This window comes from Cibotium barometz, chromosome 43 (assembly GCF_041138505.1).
Source record: "Cibotium barometz isolate CiBa-2024 chromosome 43, ASM4113850v1, whole genome shotgun sequence".
Lineage (NCBI taxonomy): Eukaryota > Viridiplantae > Streptophyta > Polypodiopsida > Cyatheales > Cibotiaceae > Cibotium > Cibotium barometz.
Window position 1 is genome coordinate 6,090,947 of NC_141088.1, and position 21,054 is coordinate 6,112,000.

General features: G+C 44.7%; 2 protein-coding genes across 3 annotated transcripts in view; both read left to right on the forward strand.

Moving 5' to 3' along the window:
• PECT1 (phosphorylethanolamine cytidylyltransferase 1) overlaps positions 1 to 21,054 on the forward strand; it is a 106,911-nt gene that overhangs the window by 69,156 nt on the left and 16,701 nt on the right. For both annotated transcript variants that reach the window (XM_086781404.1, XM_086781405.1), the window contains exons 5-7: positions 5,464 to 5,531; positions 5,667 to 5,787; positions 5,883 to 5,948. In XM_086781404.1, the coding sequence (XP_086637530.1) occupies positions 5,464 to 5,531; positions 5,667 to 5,787; positions 5,883 to 5,948 (255 nt within the window). The remainder of the gene's footprint in view (positions 1 to 5,463; positions 5,532 to 5,666; positions 5,788 to 5,882; positions 5,949 to 21,054) is intronic.
• On the forward strand, positions 17,242 to 20,317 carry LOC147613472 (uncharacterized). Its single transcript, XM_086781403.1, has 2 exons — positions 17,242 to 19,921; positions 19,999 to 20,317. The coding sequence occupies exon 1, from the start codon at positions 17,713 to 17,715 to the stop codon at positions 18,946 to 18,948; it is 1,236 nt and encodes a 411-aa protein (XP_086637529.1). The 5' UTR covers positions 17,242 to 17,712; the 3' UTR covers positions 18,949 to 19,921; positions 19,999 to 20,317.

Consider the following 21,054-nt stretch of genomic DNA (forward strand, 5'->3'; position numbering starts at 1 on the left):
CTCCGTAAGCATAAACTCTGTAAAGATTGATGCAATTCGGAATTGGTCCGAATTCGGAATTGGTCCGAATTCGGAATTGGTCCGAATTGAGATCGGTGCATGAGATTCATAGTTTTCTTGGATTATGCTCTTATTACCGTAGGTTCATTTGGCACTTTGCATGGATTGCTTCTCCTTTGCATGATTTGACAAAGAAGAACGCAATATTTAAATGGACTGATGTAGAGAGGGATGCATTCCTCAAATTGAAAGATGCAACTACACATAGTCCAATGTTGATCATTTTGGATTTGCAAAAGCCATTCAGTGTGGAATGTGATGCATCTGGAAATTGAATAGGAGCTGGCCTAAATCAAGAGAGACATGGTGTGGCTTATGAGAGCCGTAGATTGTATGATGCAGAGCTCTCTCTTGGCATTTATGAGAAAGAGCTCTTGGTTGTAATTGTGCATTTAACATATGGAAACATCACCTTCTTGGGGCTGATTTCACTGTGAAGATAGATCACCAAAATTTGAGGTATTTTTTTACCCAAACTAAATTGTCGGAGAAGCATATGACAATGGCCAATTTCATCTCAGATCTTGCACACCCCAAGAAAGAAGAATGTAGTGGCAGATGTACTATCATGAAAGCCGTATGTAGTAGCAATCTCGGTTGCCTCTCATGGAGACTTGTTTGCCATGTGATTTGTATCATACGGATGTTAATTTTGCTACTATTTGGGCTGATTTGATGGTTGGTCATGCACATGCCTCTTATGTGATCAAAGAGGGTTATCTCATGAAAGATAATTGCCTATATGTGGTGTCTGACATGAGACAAAAGGTTTTGGACGAGTGCCATGCTCCTCCATATGCTACTCACAGAGACATAATGCCTACTACGCACATGATTGAGCGGTATTTCTTTTGGCCAGGTATGCAGAAGAATATAGAGGCACATGTACGTGCATGTATCACTTATCAAATTTCACCTTGATAGGCAAAAGGTACCAGGTTTGCTTCAGCCATTGCTTATTCCCACGCAGTCATGGGAAAGTATTACAATGGATTTCATTATGGACTTGCCACAGACCCAATAGGGTAATGATGCTATTTGAACAGGTTTAGCTAGCAAGGTCACTTCTTGCTGGTCAAAAAGTGATCGAGAAGATCAATGAAGTGGCTTTCAAGTTGGCATTGCCTAGTCATTGGCATATACACAATGCTTTTCATGTAAGTCTTCTTCGCAAATATGTAGGGCCAGAGCCCAGTGAACCGGTCATTGAGAATCCACATGTAACTATTTGGCCCTCCTAGCTTTACTTCACATGATGAAATCCATGCTTGGACACCAGACAGGTGGAAGAAGACATGGGGACAAGGTCCATGAGGTTTGATTAAGAAAAAGCACCATTCTTGGTCAAAAAGCAAGAAAAAGCAAAAAGTCAAACAAGGTTGACCGCGAGCCAAGAGCACCATTGGAAAGAGGAGACTGAGTTGGACCAAAAAGCGAAAAGGCGCTTTCTCAAAAAGCAGCTCTAAGGCCAAAAAGCAAGGCCTTAAAGCCAAAAAAGCAAAGCACCAAAAGTTGAGTAATATTTTATTAATAAAAGTAAAAAGAGCAAAAGCAAAGGCAAAAAGAGAAAAGCAAAGCAAAAGCATGAAGGCTTTTTGGCAAAAAGCAAGGTCTCTTACAAGTATAAAAAGAATTGGACTTCTCTTGTAGTACCATGAACAAGATCATTGAAGATTGAAGGAGATCGTGGAGTGTGTGTGGGCATCATTATGATCATGGAGAGCTTCTTCTTTGCCATCAACACCCTCTCCAACTTGCTTTTCAAATGTACGGTCAGTCTTAGACTTGTATGGGCATATGCATGGGTGATATGGATGCGTGTACAGAGTTGTACAGACAGAAATTTCAACAACCCTAAATTGCTTCCAAAATCCTAAAAACTACTTTTTGGAGGGTTTTATCACCCAAAAACCATTAAAACAGGGTTTATATCAATTTTCTTGTCAGAAAGAGCTTTTCCATGGTTTTCTTCATCGACAAGGTTGTAGGAGTTGTGGAGATTACTCATGGAAACTTGGACTACTTGAACTTGGACTTGGATATAAACTTGGACATGGAACATAGAACTTAGACATGAACATGGAGAACTTGGACGTGGGCATGGAACTTGGACATGAACATGAAATTTGGATTAGAATCTGGACTTAGACTTGGATTTAGATTTGGATTCATTGGATTTGGATATTAGATTTGGTACTAGTCTGGTGAGAGATACTTGTGGGTCATCCTCGTAGTGTGCTCGGCATCAGAGATCTCGTGCCTCGACTTGGACATCCTACATCGGCATATCTGTTTGTTTTGTATTCATTGATTGTATTGATCCTGGCCAGCGTGCCCATGCAAGATCCCTTTTCCTTCCTCTCTCTTTCTTCTCTCACTATATATATCTCTATCTCTTGGACACGTGCATACTTCGTTGGGCTTACAATGAGCTTGAAGAGAGGTGGCACCACATTCATACCTACAGATTAACATGCAAATACAAACATGACCATGGAGATCAATAATGCAGTCCCCAATTGTGTATCACAAGGAACGCAAGCTTGCTGCAGGCAAAGTTGTTAAGCATTACCTTGTGAAGTTTAAGAACTATCTTCCCATTGATGCTAAATGGGTAGATGAAGAGTTCTTTATAGATTGCTCGCATTTGCTTCATACCTATTTGGATGCTTTTCAGCTACAGCCAACTGTTTAGAAGGGGGAGGGAGGGGAGGAGGGGGGGGGGATGTCACCATTTGGCCATCCAATTGGTCCACCCGTGCTTTCTCATTATATATGTACAGTGGACTAGCATCCATGGCAGTTGCATATGCCGGGAATTGATGCCACTCATGTGATATTGTGGACTTGGCTTTCCGTTGGGACTTGTGCCTATGTGTACATGCTCGGAAATTCCTAGAGAATTGGTGTTCCATTGGGTTTGGTACTTCGTGTACTTGCTTGGAGCACGCCTATTTTGGTATAGTCTCATGAATATGGATTGTCCATACCAATGTTGCATTGCATAGCATCTTTATGTATTTGCTTACAATTGAATTTGTATGTTGTTTTCATGCTTGCCTGACCAATGTGTAGTTTTGGGTAAGGGGACAGTGGCCCATGAACCGTGCGTGTGAAACTGTTTGCTGACATGGTTATGTGGCATGTGATAGGTAGTAAGTATTGGTCATAAACCTAGTCTTAGGAATTAGCATTAATTTATAAGTGAGTATGTACACACTTCATTAAGTTTTAGGCAACCAAAACTCACTCATAAATTATGACTAGTCTTGTGTTCGCACACACTGATGTCCCGAGGTGGACAAAACCCAATGCCCACTGCCTAGACCTTATCCCCTTTGTACAAAGGGAGCAACCGGCCATGTGTCCATCCTAGCTTGCACCACAAGTCACTTGTTCTCTCTACCTGACACCTAGAGTGGACATCTCACCATCTCTCTCTTCCCTTTTCTCTAGAAATAGGTGCCCCTTCATGAGGCCTTTTTGGTTGTATTTTCTACACTTTCTCCTTCCCAACTCCATATCCAATCTTGCTAGTGTGTTTTCCAAGCTTTCAAGAGTGTTTCTAGGTTTTCTTTCTCAAGTTGAACCATAGGGGAAGCTTCCCTAGGGTTCCCTTTATCCTCTTGAAGACTTTTGTTGCGGAGGATCGCAACAGATTGAAGAGTTCAACACTCCAAAAGCCTCCATCATAAAGACTTTCACTATCATCGACTCTACTTGCAATTGGTAAGCTTTGATGCTTAAATATGGAAGCAAGTAGCAGGAGGAAGGAGGACTCCATGTTCACATACCTTGTATAGTGTTGTCTTGTCCTACGTGTCTTACGTGCTCTCTTGCAGATTGTTGTTACCGTGTGTTGGTGGAACAATAGAGATAAGATGGTAGGGAACATGGACATTTGAGAGTAGTGTGAGTTGCAAGTCTACATCGACAACCGTATTGTTTGCAATAGTGTATTTATATGCATTGGCATGGAAATCTGGTTAGACATGCCCATGTTACTACGTACTTGATTCTCCCGAGATCAATATACTTTATTTGAGGGAGAGGGCCGTTTCGGCTCATTGTGCGTCTCTTGTCAATTCAGTAACTTACTTCTTGTATTGAGCATGTTGTCCATTAAATCCTGGTGTATTTAAGTGTATTGATTAGCATTGTGTTCAACCAAGTTACATTATGGTGTGCGGAACTATCTCTAGAGAGGCTATGTGGATACGAAGCGATGGAATCGCGGCCACCTCAGCAAGAACCTAAGCCATGGTGGAGAGGGATTCCATCACTCTTCCGATAGCACCACCTATCACTAGGAGAAGAGGAAGGTATTCCCTCCCAGGGCCTAGGAAGTAGACTGTCCCGGGAAAGCCTGAAACACAAAGGGTTGGATGTTGGGCCGAAGCCTTGCTGCCCGCTCGCAAAGAAGGCTTTGGGCCGTATGCTGTGTAATGGGGCTCAGCTTCATGACTCTATCCGACTTCGCCAGTGAATCAAACTCAACCTAGTAGAATCCATGCCCCAAAGGATGAATATCAATAATCTTTCCAGGTGCACCAAGGACACTAGCCTATGTGAGATCCCTGAGTTGTCCGCGCACTGGACGGCTACCAACAATCTTGCATACCAAAGGGTAGGCCTCCAAGGATGCGACTATCGAAGTGACGAGCTGGAGGTCGGCTTTTGAAAATGATAAGCAAGGGATGGCAGCCTCAGTCGGAGATGATGGAGCGGCTGCCATGAGAACAAAAGAGGCCAAAACTTGCCGTAAGAAAATGCTGCCTGAAGAATTGAAAACCTGCCTTGAAGTAGTGAAGGAGAGAGGTGAGGAAACAGGAAGCCAGGAGGGGGAACGCAAAACAACCGGGGAAGGTGGACGGGCGGCGGAGAAAGAGGGGGAACGGGGCTGTTCACCACCAGAGGTGGCGGCTGACGGGTGGCCGGGGTGTTTCAGGTTGGTGCTTTGTTTGCATACATGCGCAGACCTGTGGTCACCTTCTCTTGTTTTTGTCTTACATTCTTTAAGTCTATATTGTAGACCTTGACATTCAGTGAGTACAGGTTGAGTTTTCTTGGGCTTTGATAGCCATAGCATGTTTGCAAAGACTTCTTGCACTTTCGTTTTTCTTCTCTCCTCATTTTTTCCTTCATAAAAACTCTCAGAAACTGTATATATATTCTCACAGCCATTGATTGAATATGCTTTGACTAGAAGCAGCTTTTTTCTTTTCCATTTTGAATGGTCTGTGTGTGTGTGTGTGTGTGTGTGTGTTTGCTTAGTCTCTAAATTTTCAGAGTGGAAGCATATACCCTGTGCAAGATATTTTGCCTGCTATAGTTTTCATTTTGAAGAAGTGGTTGGGTTATTCTTGGTGGTGGAATCTCTAAATGTAAGGCATTGCAATGCAGATACTGCATCGTGCTAGAGAGCTTGGCGACTTTTTACTAGTTGGCATTCATACTGATCAGACTGTGAGGTATAACGGAAGACTATTTTGGCATGTACTTTGCTGTAAAGTACCATCCTATGGATCAGTTTAAACCTGCTCATACAATAGTTACAATATTTTCAGTTCTTTTTATGAAATTTTACTATGCTATATATTTTGCAGTGGCAACAGAGGGCCTCATCATCCCATTATGAATTTACATGAGCGCAGTCTAAGTGTGCTTGCTTGTCGATATGTGGATGAAGTGATCATTGGTGCACCATGGACCATTACAAAAGATATGGTGCAAAGATTCTCTTCGTTTATTGCAGCATATGTATATGTGTGAAATTCAAGTGGTTTTCAAATAGATTTTGACGTGCAAAACATTTGTCCCAGATAACGACTTTCAACATCTCCCTGGTTGTTCATGGCACAGTCGCAGAAAATGGTGATTTGCTGAATGTAAGTTTTCTTACACTTTTTTTTGGGGTATGCTTCTGTGGGCCCAGATATCAGAATGATCCCCCCCATCCCGCGCCCCCCCCCCCCCCCCCCCCGCTCCCCCGTGTGCACACTCATCTTGCTAACTCCACCACCATCACAAACACCCTTCCCATTTGTAAATTCCACCTTTTATTCTTACATTGAATGCTGCTGAAACCGGCCTCTGATAGAAAACCAGAGTGCGGTAGGAGCAATCACCCGTCCACTTGTAGTCTAGATGAGAAACAAAACACAGATTGGAGCTAGAGTGCCCAAATCTGAAAACACAGCGACACCTGTTGGCCCCAAAGCTTGGCGCCCCTTGCGGTATTTCTTTATTCAATTATAATAAAATGAATGGCTGAGTACAACACAAAGACCAGCCAAGGGTTTACACCTGTAAGTCCAATCTGACGGCCCACAAATCCTTCTCAGCACAGAGGATCTATGCACACAGATCTGTGTCTTCAAACAACACACTGCCTCCCTCTGATCAGCCAAGATCACTAAGCAGGCCAGCCATGGGCATACATCTGGCATAACTCAAGTGCATGATACATCTTCTCAGCTCAAACATACATGTGCTGTCCAATCTCTGTCTCAACCCTTGTCAATCTGCCATACCCCTCCTCTCACAAGGGGCCAGATAACACATATCTGCAACAGACATCAAGTAGTAGAAAGAGAGATGGATGAACAGAAACAGAGCTTACCAAGTTCAGCTCGTGAAACAACACTGGAGGAAGCAACAGCACCAATCTGTACTTGCAGGCACTTGTATCCACAACCCTGCTTCACACGTGTGCTTGTTCTTGCCTGTATCCTCCTCCTGATGTTCACTCTTATGCTGTCCTTGAAAATACAGATCTGAAAATCAGCACTGTACCCGTCTGAACCACCTCGGGATACGTGCCAGGAACTGTACTTGCACAAACAGTCGGCTGTCCACTCTTGTACCTGCCTGAATCAGAGTTTACAGTCTGTCCAGCACCTGTTTGCGCCACCTGCAGCAGCCTGCAGCAACTGTACTTGCTGTACCTGGCTGTCCGTACACTGTACGGCAGCCGTACAGTGCTGTACTGGCTGTGTACTTGCTGGTACAGCCTGTACAGGGCATGTGCGCAGGGAATCCTTGCAGCAGCTTCTATGCGCAGCCAGCAAAACAGAGGAGAAAGAGAGAGAGTACTTGCACAGTTCTGGCCGTACAGTGCTGTACGGCTGATTCCACTCAGAAAAACAGCAACAGTACACAGAAAAACAGCAGCCGCCTCCCTTCTCTTGTGCTTTTCCACGCTTGAGAACATGCGCATGAAGGCTTCTCCACTTTTGCTACACGACTCCCCAAAAAGGGAAGAGAGAGAGAGAGAAGAGAGAGAAAACTCCTCCCCAAATTAATCCCTAGGGCCCCAAACTTTAATAAGTTCCTAGGGCCACTAAGGCCTAGGGGCAAACTCCAATAAACATTAAAACTTAATGTTTCTAGTTCCCCCCTTCACACCTAGGGATGTCCACACATCTTAAACTCTGTCCGGGCACCCCCCATGTGAATCATAAAATATTCTGACTCTGCAACCACCATGCCCACACTTGTCCTGCTCCATTTTCACAGGGCCATGACATACCCCCCTCTTGAAAAATGGCAAGCGTCCTCGATTGCATTCTGGTGATGCATCAAAATATCCAAAGTGAAATATACAATATGGCAAGATCAGCGTCCCAATCTCTCTGAGCCATACACATGTATTATCATTCACTACAAACCAATGGCATAGTAATAGTCCAAGTTGTATACCACTGTGAACCATACATATCCACAAAAATCTCCATGTGACTAGTACACATATATCATAGAAGTCCCATAAACAGATGTACTGCCAGCCTCAGTACCTTCGGGTGAGATAAGATCTGCACCAAGCGACCTCTAGATGTCATCTGAGCCTGTCTGTATCAAGGGAGTGGAGGTGCTACCCCCCTCTTGAGCATTAGGTAATGCTCCAGACCCATGCTCTGCTGAACCTGAATGAGCCACAATAAGAGTCGGCTCTAACTCAAAGGCATCGAGATAAAGCTGCAAAACCTGAGGTGAATCTGTTAAGTCACCTTCCTCCATCCACTTGGCATCCATCGGTGAATAGTTCTTGAACTTCACAAGATAGCGACCGGAAACTTTACCTCGTACCTTCCTTTCTTTATGTGCCAGTATCTGCTCTGGAATCAGAACCTCATCAAGTTCCTCAACTTTCGGCTGAGCCTCATCTGATACATCCTCAGGCACATCCCCACGGAAAGGTCTAAGAAGACTCACGTGAAAAGCATTGTGAATCCTCCAGTGATCTGGTAACTTCAAACGATAGGTTACCTCACCAATCTTTTCCAAAACCTGAAAAGGCCCATAATATCGCATGCTCAACTTAGGAAATAAGCGCTCTTTACCCTTCATCTTCTTGAGTCTAGCCTTTTCAAAGCGCAAAAGAACCCAATCACCCAATGCAAACTGTAAATCACGTCTGTGACGGTCTGCGGCTTTCTTTTGCTTCTGCTGCGTTTTCTGGAGGGCCAACTTAACTCTCCGATAAGCTTCATCCAAGCTCTCCACATACTGATCAGCCTCAAAGATCTTATCCTTTGTATGCAAAATGGGCGGTACCTTCTTCCCTCCTTCTACAATCTCAAAAGGCGCCTTGCCTGTCGAGCTATGTACAGTGTTGTTATAAGCAAACTCCACCAAAGGAAGATACTTTTCCCATTGTTGCTTGTGCTCTGACACATAACACTTGAGAAGATCCAACACTCTAGAGTTAGCCTCTTCTGATTGACCATCTGTCTGTGGATGAAATGACGATGAAAACTTGAGAGTTGTATCCATGTTGTCAAACAACCCTCTCCAAAACAAACTCGTCATCCGTGGATCACGGTCACTAATGATAGACGTAGGCAAGCCATGATACTTGAAGATGTTCGCCATGAACAACTTCACCATATGATCCACTTTAATTGTCTTCCGCACGGGAATGAAATGAGCCTGCTTACTGAACCTGCATATGATAGTCCAGATGCCATCATTTCCCGTTTGTGTCCGTGGAAGATCAAATACAAAATCCATGGCAATGCTCTCCCAAGGTCTATCCGGAATAGGTAAAGGCTGTAATAACCCTGGTGTCTTCTGACGGTCAAACTTTACCTTCTGACATACGATGCATTGCCGCACAAAGGCATCAACATCTCTTCTCAAGGTTGGCCAATAAAAGAAAGTCTCCACTGCTTTGACCGTGGCGTCGATACCTCTATGACCTGCATACGGTGGAGCATGACTTTCAATCATAACCTTGAGTCGCAATGGCCTGGTAACACACAGTCTGCCATGCATCAATAAAAACCCATCTCTAAGAGTGTAATGCTCATGCTGCTGACCCTCAGACATCTGATCATACAACCTTTCAAAATCCTCGTCGTGGGCATACTGCTCTTTCATTTCATCAAGCTCATGATGATAAGCAAGTGAAACTGCAGAGACCTGTGGCTTCCGTGACAAAGCATCTGCCACTACATTCTTTTTGTCTTCCACATGCACAATCTGGAAGTGAAACATTGACAAAAAGTTTGCCCAATGCATATGCTTCTCTGAAAGCTTAGTTTGCGTGAGGAAGTAACGCAAGGTCTGATGATCTGTCTGCACAGTGAAATCAACCCCAAGCAAGTAGTGTTTCCATGTAGAAAGAGCGTGAATTACAGCCAACATCTCTTTCTCATACGCCTGTAAATGCTTCTCAGCATCTTGCAAAATCTACTCTCATAGGCTATCACATGTCCCTCTTGCATGAGAACTGCACCAATGCTACTTCCACATGCATCACACTGGACAACAAAAGCCTTTCGGAGGTCCGGTAACACCAATACTGGGTCCGAAGTAAGCTTTTCTTTGAGCTTTTTGAATGCTGTAATTTCCCGATCAGCCCATCTAAACGGAGTTGCTTTCTTTGTCAAAGCATGAAGAGGCGAAGCAATTTCAGCAAAGTGCCGTATGTAACGCCTGTAATAGGAACACAATCCTAGAAAGCTGCGTACATCATGCACGGTCCTCAAAGCTGGCCAATTAAGTATTGCTTCCACCTTTGCTGGATCCATACAGACTCCATGACCAGACACAATATGCCCCAAGAAATGTATCTCCTGCAAGAAAAACTCACTCTTCTTGCCATTAACCACCAATCTATGGTTTCTGAGTTCTGCAAACACAATGGCCAAATGCCTTCTATGTTCTTTCTCAGTTTGTGAATGCACAATCATATCATCAAAGAATGTGCCCACAAACTCTCTATGAGGCCTGAAGATCCTGTCCATCATTCTGTTAAATGTGGCAGGCGCATTTGTCAAACCAAAGGGCATAACCAAGAACTCATACAACCCAAACGTGGTTCGGAATGCTGTCTTATGCACATCCTCGGGTCTAATGCGTATCTGATGATACCCGCTTTTCAAGTCAATACGACTAAAAACTGTGGAGCCCTATAAGCGGTCCAAGATGTCATCGATCCTCGGTATGGGGAATCGATTCTTGATGGTATTCTTATTCAGCGCCCTGTAATCAATACACATGCGCCAAGAACCATCCTTCTTCTGCACTAAGAGCACAGGTGAGCAAAAGGGTGATGAGCTAGGCTGAATCAACCCCTTATTCAAAAGCTCCTGCACCTGACTCATAATCTCTTCCTGTTGGGCTGCACTAACACGGTACGGCGGTCTATTCGGTGGAGTACTACCAGGAATCAGATCTATGGCATGATCTTCTGGCCTCTCAGGAGGTAATTCTCCTGGCAATGACTCGGAAAAACAGTCTTGAAACCCACTTAATAAATCAGCCCTGTCCTTATCTAACATTGACAAATTAGACTTAGACTCATCATCCTGTGCATCCTTTACATAAATCAAGTACGCGGAAAGATGCTTTTTCATTACTGATGAAATCGCCGAAGCGGATACAATAGGAACAAATTCCCCTTTGAGTTTTACATCCAATACATGCTCTTTCCCTCTATGAGTCAGAGTAATTTTCCTATTGTAAGTATCCACCACCGCATGTACCCTGTGGCACCATGGCATCCCCAACAAAACATCACAGCCATCCAAAGGCATGATGAAGAACTCCTCGCTGTCCACACAAACCTGCAAATGAAGCCGAAGCTTCCCAATGATAGGAGTAACGGGTTCTGCATACCCTGGGCAAGCCATATTTGCCTCATGTAACGGCCCCATCTCCTCTGCGCGAATCCCCAATCGACTAGCCAAATCTGGTGAAATGAAGTTGGCTCTAGCACCTGTGTCAAAGAAGATCAAAGCATTCTGATCTCTCACTTTGCCCCATGCCCTGCACAACTCTGTAGCTTCACCACCTAGCTGCTCCCCCACAAGATCAGGAACTAAGCCTGCAGAAGGCTTTGGTTTCTTTGGCTTAGGCTCTCCTTTATTGTCAGGGTCCTTTTTGGACGTTCTTTTGGGACAATTGAATGACATATGCCCCTCTTCAGTACAGTAAAAACACTTTTGAGCATCTCTCAAAGCCTGTCTTTCCTCATAAGTCCTTTTGGGCATTGGCAACTTCTTATACTTTGTCTCTGAAGACCCTTTAGCATCACGAGAAGCATGCCCAAATTTTTCAGCTTTCTTGCTCAATTTCTTACTGCCTTTAAACCCAGATGAACCACCTGTGAGTAACGCATTAGCTGTCATAGCATTTTCAATCATCTGTGACATGTTCGTTACTCGTCTTTATACAGTAATCTCGTACCTCCTTGGGCAGCCCACAACAATACTTCTCTACCTGCTCAGATAATGGCACGGCACGATAAGAAGTCACTGGGAGTAGAGCTTCCCAAAACTTCTTGTTATAATCCTCCAAACTATCACACTTTGAAGCATCCAGCTTGTGCCATGCGGTCATAACATCCACCTCAAATGTAGATGTGAGCCATACGGAAGAGAAAACCTGTTTAAATTGGACCCATGTGGTGGGTGCTATGCCCTGCAAAAGAAGAGTAGACCACCACTGCAAAGCATTGCCCTTGAGAAAAGTGGCAGCTTTCCTCACCTTTGAAGACTCTGTGTAATTCCCACCAGAAAAAGTAGCATCAAACTGCTGTAAAAAGGTAAGTGCTTTCAATTTATCCTTGGCCCCACTGAAAGTGTCAAACTTCACTGCAGCTCCCCCTTCCTTGTAATCCTTCGCCTTTCCCATAGGCGTTAGATTATCATATGGAAGTGGTTTCGTAAGATTGCTGCCCCCAACATTCATACCCATCATTGGGTCAACATTTCCCATTCCCATGCCAGGCATACCATACATTCCAGCCATGTTTCCATACATTCCATTATGCATACCTGGCTGCATGCCACCAAACATATTGCCTTGCATCCCAGGTTGCATGCCTGCAAACATATTTCCAGCCATACCGGACTGCATACCACCATACATATTCCCTTGCATGCCAGGCTGAAAATTGGCTCCAAAAGGCCCATACATACCCATGCCTCCCTGAGGATAACCCCCAGTCATGGATTGAAACACCGAGCCACCACCAAAATAACCTGGATGCATATTCTGCTGAGGAATAGGTGGCTGTCCATAGAAGGAACTCTGAGAGTTTGCACCATAAGCATGCTGCATATTCGGAAACTAGCCAAAAGATGGTTCCTGTGGGATGGCACCACTATGACCCTGAGGAAGATTCTTCGAACGAACCTTCTTCTTCTTTTCCTGGGGCTCTGTGTGAGGTTCTGTGCGAGATCTCATAAATTCAGCAAATCTCTCGCTCTGAGTGAGCTGCATAAAAGTATCCATAACACTAGCCAAGCGATCTTTGAACCGAGCATCATCATCCTCTTTACCATGCACATCTTCTGGCTGTGTTACATCCTCATAAGGCTCAACATCTGCAGCCTGTTCTCCTGCAAAAATATCCTCATCTCTCTCAGGAGAAGTCTCTTGCTCTTCTTCTTCATGATAGAAGTACTCTTCCTCTGTATCAGACATGATTGCTGAATTTTCAGCGATGGCTTTCTTCAAAGCAGCCACGAGCTCACCTCCTTCAGAAAGTTGATGATTGGTCCCGGGGACGGAACCTTGAAACCGGCCTCTGATAGAAAACCAGAGTGCGGTAGGAGCAATCACCCGTCCACTTGTAGTCTAGATGAGAAACAAAACACAGATTGGAGCTAGAGTGCCCAAATCTGAAAACACAGCGACACCTGTTGGCCCCAAAGCTTGGCGCCCCTTGCGGTATTTCTTTATTCAATTATAATAAAATGAATGGCTGAGTACAACACAAAGACCAGCCAAGAGTTTACACCTGTAAGTCCAATCTGACAGCCCACAAATCCTTCTCAGCACAGAGGATCTATGCACACAGATCTGTGTCTTCAAACAACACACTGCCTCCCTCTGATCAGCCAAGATCACTAAGCAGGCCAGCCATGGGCATACATCTGGCATAACTCAAGTGCATGATACATCTTCTCAGCTCAAACATACATGTGCTGTCCAATCTCTGTCTCAACCCTTGTCAATCTGCCATACCCCTCCTCTCACAAGGGGCCAGATAACACATATCTGCAACAGACATCAAGCAGTAGAAAGAGAGATAGATGAACAGAAACAGAGCTTACCAAGTTCAGCTCGTGAAACAACACTGGAGGAAGCAACAGCACCAATCTGTACTTGCAGGCACTTGTATCCACAACCCTGCTTCACACGTGTGCTTGTTCTTGCCTGTATCCTCCTCCTGATGTTCACTCTTATGTTGTCCTTGAAAATACAGATCTGAAAATCAGCACTGTACCCGTCTGAACCACCTCGGGATACGTGCCAGGAACTGTACTTGCACAAACAGTCGGCTGTCCACTCTTGTACCTGCCTGAATCAGAGTTTACAGTCTGTCCAGCACCTGTTTGCGCCACCTGCAGCAGCCTGCAGCAACTGTACTTGCTGTACCTGGCTGTCCGTACACTGTACGGCAGCCGTACAGTGCTGTACTGGCTGTGTACTTGCTGGTACAGCCTGTACAGGGCCTGTGCGCAGGGAATCCTTGCAGCAGCTTCTATGCGCAGCCAGCAACAGAGGAGAAAGAGAGAGAGTACTTGCACAGTTCTGGCCGTACAGTGCTGTACGGCTGATTCCACTCAGAAAAACAGCAACAGTACACAGAAAAACAGCAGCCGCCTCCCTTCTCTTGTGCTTTTCCACGCTTGAGAACATGCGCATGAAGGCTTCTCCACTTTTGCTACACGACTCCCCAAAAAGGGAAGAGAGAGAGAGAGAAGAGAGAGAAAACTCCTCCCCAAATTAATCCCTAGGGCCCCAAACTTTAATAAGTTCCTAGGGCCACTAAGGCCTAGGGGCAAACTCCAATAAACATTAAAACTTAATGTTTCTAGTTCCCCCCTTCACACCTAGGGATGTCCACACATCTTAAACTCTGTCCGGGCACCCCCCATGTGAATCATAAAATATTCTGACTCTGCAACCACCATGCCCACACTTGTCCTGCTCCATTTTCACAGGGCCATGACAGCTGCTGTTGGATTTCCATTTTTCGTTTTTAATACATGAGCTATACTTCTATATTTGTATGCTTGTTGCCAGTTTCTGTATATGCATGCTTTCTTTGGGTGTTCAATCATCCTGAATTGTCAGTTGATTCATTCCCATTTCGCTATGCTTTCTTGGTGTTTACTAGCCTCACAACAGTCTGGCGTTTTGCCTCAGCTTTGGAATGCCTTCACCCTTCTGGCCTAGTGGAGCCTGTAGAGTGCATAGCAAGAAAGTTTTTTGTGTGACATTCACTCGCGCTTAATCTGGGTGTATAACTCAATGAGAACTTTCAGTATACCTATTTGTCATAAAATTAGCTGACATGGAGAAGAGTAGTCCACATGAAATTGATGCAAAAGATGATGGCCATTATAGGAATAGAGAGCACCCCTTGCCATGGGGCAAAGACAGGCTGCCCCAGTTTTATATCAAGACACGAATTAGTGGAAGATGTCCAACCTTAAAACTTTCAGCAGGGACTTCAGAGACTAACTTTTATTTTCCATAAGCATTTGCAAGGTAAAGTGCCGTGTTTTACTTCTTTTTTTTCTCTCACTTCGTTTTTGATCTCCATGTTTTACACATGCAACCTTTGTAACACTTTCTGGTCTCATAGACCCATTCGGTCTTTAGTAAACATTAATAAAATCTTTCTTTCTTCTCCCCCACCGCCCCCACGCATCAAGCCCCCAAGCTAATGAACCCTACGATTAAGTATTGAAAAAAGGCATCTAGCTCACTGCCCAACCATAGAGCTATTCAGGCTCACCCTTGAGCATAGGGGAATAGTAGCATCTAAGACATGAGTCCGCGTGCAAATTCCCTAGCATCCCATACCACAGTACACACCCATCGGATGTAAGCACGGAGTAGTCTCAAGGCCTGGAGTTCAAGTCTGAGGAGCTCTCCCTCAAACTAACTTATAAAGTCACTTATATAGGTCTCCTATAAACGAGGAGCCAAATATAGCACATGGCTCATAAAAGCTACTAACCTCACTTAAGATGCCTATGTCCTTAGAAATAAGTCCGGGGAAGCGACTCTTTAGACTATGCAGTGACTCCCATGTAGCCTCGACCCTATACTTTGTCCTTTCCATTTGATCAAGTTCTCAGAATAGATGATAGGCCGAGGTTGTCTAGTACATTGATTTAGAACCAACTCCGATTCCATAGGAACATACGTAGTCATGTCCTTGAGGTGATCTCCTCCATTGGCACAACCGCATCACCTTCACCCAGGCGTTCTTTCAAACCATTGATGTGAAACACAAGGTGAATCTTGATTTCAAGAGGTAGTGCTAACGGTAAGCCACATTACTAATCTTCTTTGTGATCTCTGGAAAGGACCACAATGCTGATAAGATAACTTGTAAGAGTTGCCAGTCCTCATCGTTTTAGTGTCTTTTGGGACTTTAAGATACACCCACACGCCCTTGTAAAGCACATGGGGTCCATTGCTGGTGGTTAGCGTATAACTAAGGGCTATCCTAAGCACTTGTTACACTTTTCCTTGCAACTTTCAGCATATCTTACAAGAAACCCACTATTGATTGTAACTTGACCCCCCTGTACTCCTACAACAATGGGTGACTTCGGCTGATAACCGTACATAAGCATAAATGGGCTAAAATCAATAGCCACATGCTTACTACTATTATAAGCAAACTCAATATGTGGAAGATGCCTTTGTACTCAGTCTATCTGTCATGACCCTGTGAAAAAGGAACAGCACAAGTGTGGGCATGGTGGTTACTGAGTAAAAATATTAAATGATTCACATTTGGGGTGCCCGGACAGAGAGAATGATGTATGGACATCTCCAGGTGTGAAGGGGGAAACTAGAACATTAATATTTTAATGTTTTATTTATGGTTTCCCCTAGGCCTTAGTGGCCCCTAGGGAACTTTAATGTTTATTAAAGTTGGGGCCCTAGGACATTTTTGGAGAGAGGCCACTCCACTTTTGGAGTTGCATGCCTCTCTCATCTCTCTCTCTCTCTAGCTTTTTGGGAGGTGTGCAACCTACGTGCAAGTCTGAAGCGTGGAGAAGAGGAGAGGAAGTTGACTGCTGCATAGTGGTGGATTGCTGAAATTACTGTGACCGTACAGAACTGGCCGTACAGTCCACGTGGCCAGTACAGGCCGTACAGGGCAGGCGACGCCGGCGATCAGAGAACAGGCGGAGCAAGCAGTTGCAGATTCAGGCGGCTGCTGGTGGATATTGTACAGAACAGTACGGTCGCTGCTAGCTGGAGCAGGCGGGTATTGTGCAGGATAGTATAGTAGCAGCTTTCTGACATAGACGGGTTCAGTTGCTGCAGATTCTTCTAACGCAAGCAGTAGTTGAACGTACAGATTGTACGGACAGCTGCAGCCGGTGTTCTTTCAGAGTATATTTGGTGCAAAAGTCAGGTGGTTTGCAAGAGGAAAAGTACAGACAATCTCTGGCATGCACAGACAAGTACAATTGGCCTCGCGAGTGCAGAACCACGTGCTGATTTGGTAAGCTCTGAACTTGTTCGTCTATCTTTCTTTCCATTGGCTTATGTCTGCTCTGCAGAGTTGTGCTATCTGGCCCCTTGTGAGAGGAGGGGTATGGCAGATTGAAAGGGTGGAAACAGAGACTGGACAGTGAATGTATGTTTGTGCTGAGTTGTGGAACCATGTACATGAGATTTGCGAGATGTGTGCTCAAGGCTGTCCTGCTGAATGGTCTTGGCTGATCAGAGGGTAGCACAGAGTGTTGCTTTTGTGGGACACAGATCTGTGTGTGAATCCTCTGTGCTAAGAGGTCTTGTGGGCTGCCAGATTGGACATACAGGTGTATTCTCCTGGCTGGTTTTGTTGTACTCAACTTTACATCTTTTTGAAATTGAATAAAGAAATACCGGAAGGGGCGCCAAGCTTTGGGGCCAACAGGTGTCGGTTTTATTTCAGATTTGGGGCACTCTAGCTCCAATCAAATTTGTTTTTATACCTGGACTACAAGTGGAAGGGTTACTGCTAGTCTACCGCACTTTGGTTTCTACCAGAGGCCGGTTTCAAGGTTCCGTTGCCGGGACCTACATCAACTTTCTTAAAAGGGGGTGAGCTCGTGGTTGACTCGAGGAAAGTCATCGCTGAAAAATTCAGCAACATGTCTGATATAGTTTCCGAACATGCAGCATGCTTATGGTGCTAACTCTCAGAGTTCCTTCTTTGAACAGCCATCTATTCCTCAGCAGACTATGCATCCAGGTTATTTTGGGGGTGGCTCGGTGTTCCAATCTATGAGTGGGGGTTATCCTCGGGGTGGCATGGGTATGCCAGGGACTTTTGGAGCAAATTTTCAGCCTGGAATGCAGGGGAATATGTATGGTGGTATGCAGTCCGGAATGCAAGGAGACATGTTTGGGAGCATGCAACCTGGAATGCAAGCAAATATGTATGGTGGCATGCAGCCCGGTATGCATAATGGAATGTTTGGAAACATGGCTGGAATGTATGGCATGCCAGGTGTGGGAATGGGTAATGTTGACCCTATGATGGGCATGAATGTTGGGGGCAGCAATCTTGCGAAGCCACTTCCGTACGATAATCTAACGCCTATGGGAAAGGCGAAGGATTTTAAGGAAGGGGGAGCTACTGTGAAATTTGATACATTTAGTGGAGCCAAAGATAAATTAAAGGCACTTACCTTTTTAGAGCAGTTTGATGTTGCTTTTTTTGGGGGTAATTACACGGAGTCCTCAAAGGTGAGAAAAGCTGCAACTTTTCTCAAAGGCAATGCATTGCAGTGGTGGTCTACTCTTCTTCTGCAGGGCATAGCACCAACTACTTGGGTACAATTTAAACAGGTGTTCTCTTCCGTATGGCTCACATCTACATTTGAGGTGGATGTTATGACTGCATGGCACAAGTTGGATGCTTCAAAGTGTGAAAATTTGGAAGATTATAACAAGTTTTGGGAAGCTTTACTCCCAGTGACTTCTTACCGTGCAGTGCCTTTGTCTGAGCAGGTAGAAAAGTATTGTTGTGGGTTGCCCAAAGAGGTGCGTGACTATTGTATCAAGACTCGAGTAACGAACATGTCACAGATGATAGAGAATGCTATGACAGCTAATGCGTTACTCACTGGAGGTTCATCTGGGTTTAAAGGAAGTAAGAACTCGAGCAAGAAAGCTGAAAAATCTGGGCATGCTTCACGTGATGCAAAAGGGTCTTCAGAGACGCGGTATAAGAAGTTGCCAATGCCCAAGAGAACTTCTGAGGAGAGACAGGCTTTGAGAGATGCTCGGAAATGTTTTTACTGTACTGAAGAGGGACATATGTCATTTAATTGTCCCAAGAGAAAGTCCCAAAAGGACTCTGACAATAAAGAAGAGCCCAAGTCAAAGAAACCAAAACCTTCTTAGTTCCTGATCTTGTGGGGGAACGGCCAGGTGGTGAAGGGACAGAGTTGTGTAAATGGAAGAGAGAAATTAGGTTAGAGATTCATGTGGGAGACATACACAGAGAAACAACAAGGGAGAGAGAGAGAGAGAGAGAGAGAGAGAGTTGTGGGGATAAGTCAACTCATGGGAATGAGTGTGTGTGACTCCCCTATCACACATGTATATTGCACTAGTACACATAGTGCACTTGGTACATTAAAAGTACTAAATGTACTATGTACTATAACTTATGGGCTTGTATACACTATAAGGGTGGGCATAACACCTTTACCCCAACCACCTCCCACTTAAAGGCAAAGTGCCCTTAAGTAAAGGAAAAGAAAAATCAGCATGTACATGATAATATACAAGGCCATATCAAGGCTGAAACTGGCCTCATCCAATGCCCATCAAGTGTCTGCAATGAGCAAACTGCTCCGGAGGCAAACTCTTCGTCAACAGATCAGCCGGGTTGTCATCCGTATGAATCTTAACAAGCTGAATTTGCTTGTTCTCTATCACCTCTCTGATGAAGTGATACTTCACATCCACATGCTTCGTCTTTGCATGAAAGACAGGGTTCTTTGCCAACTGGATGGCACTCTGACTGTCACAATGCAACAATGGAATATCCCTTGTATAACCCAAATCAACCACTAACCGAGATAGCCATAATGCCTCCTTGCAAGCCTCTGTGGGTGGCTGCAATATACTCGGCCTCTGTAGTAGATAAGGCTGTGCATTTCTGCATCCTGGATATCCATGACACAGCACCTCCTGTGAATGTAAACACATAACCGGTAGTAGACTTCCGGTTATCTGGATGACCGGCATAATCCGAATCCGTGTAACCATGCACTAATGCATCCTGTTTGCCAAAACAAATGCACATATCGTGTGTGCCCTTCAGGTATCTCATGACACCTTTCACTGCTTCCCAATGCTTCTTGCCAGGGTTGGCTATGTATCTAGAAACCACTCCCACTGCAAATGCAATGTCCGGCCTAGTAGCAACCATGGCATACATGAGAGTGCCACAAGCTGAAGCATACGGAATCTTGGCCATATCAGCCCTGTCTCTATCTGACTGTGGGCTGTCCATAGCACTGAGTTTCACATATGGAGGCAAAGGAGTACTAGTCTTCTTCCCCCCGTCCATATTGAACCTCTGTAAAACTTTGCCAATATATTCCTTCTGAGACAAATACAACACATGCTGATTTCTGTCCCGAAGTATTCGCATACCCAAAATGTGATTTGCATCACCCAAATCCGTCATATCAAAGGTTTCATGCAGCCTCTTCTTCAAGGCATCCATGTCTTTACGAGATTTCCCGGCAATCAACATATCATCAACATACAAGATGAGGATCAATAGACTGCCATCCAAAGCTTTCTTGGTGTACAAGCAGTGATCTATGTCACTTCTCCTGAATTTCTGAGATTTCATGAATGTATCAAATTTATGATACCATTCTCTTGGTGCCTGTTTGAGCCCATAAAGACTCTTTTTCAGCTTGCATACAAGCTTCTCCTTTCCACTCACTGCATAACCCTCTGGCTGCTGCATATATATCTCCTCATGGAGATCACCGTGAAGAAAAGCAGTCTTCACATCCATCTGAATCAAGTCCAGATCATCATGTGCAACCAAAGCTAACACAGCTCTAAGTGTGGTCATTTTGACCACTGGAGAGAAGATCTCCTCAAAGTCCACACCATATTCCTGCTTGAAGCCCTTAGCCACTAACCTGGCTTTGTATCTTGGCTTTGCATCTGGTGCAACTTTGAGCTTGTAAACCCACTTGCATGGCAAAACTTTCTTGCGTGCAGGCAAATGCACCAACTTCCATGTTCCATTTTTGTGCAGAGAATCCATCTCTGACTTCATGGCACGCTCCCAAAGAGCTTTGTCTGCCCTCTGTAAAGCCTCCTTATAACATGAGGGCTCCCCACAGTCAGTGAGCATCAAGTAGTCAACCCCTGGAACAAACCTGTCAGGGGCTCTGGAGGGTCTTGTGGACCTCCGTACCCAATGACCATCATTTGCAGGTTGCTGTCCAGCTTGCATATCACCCATTGGTGGCT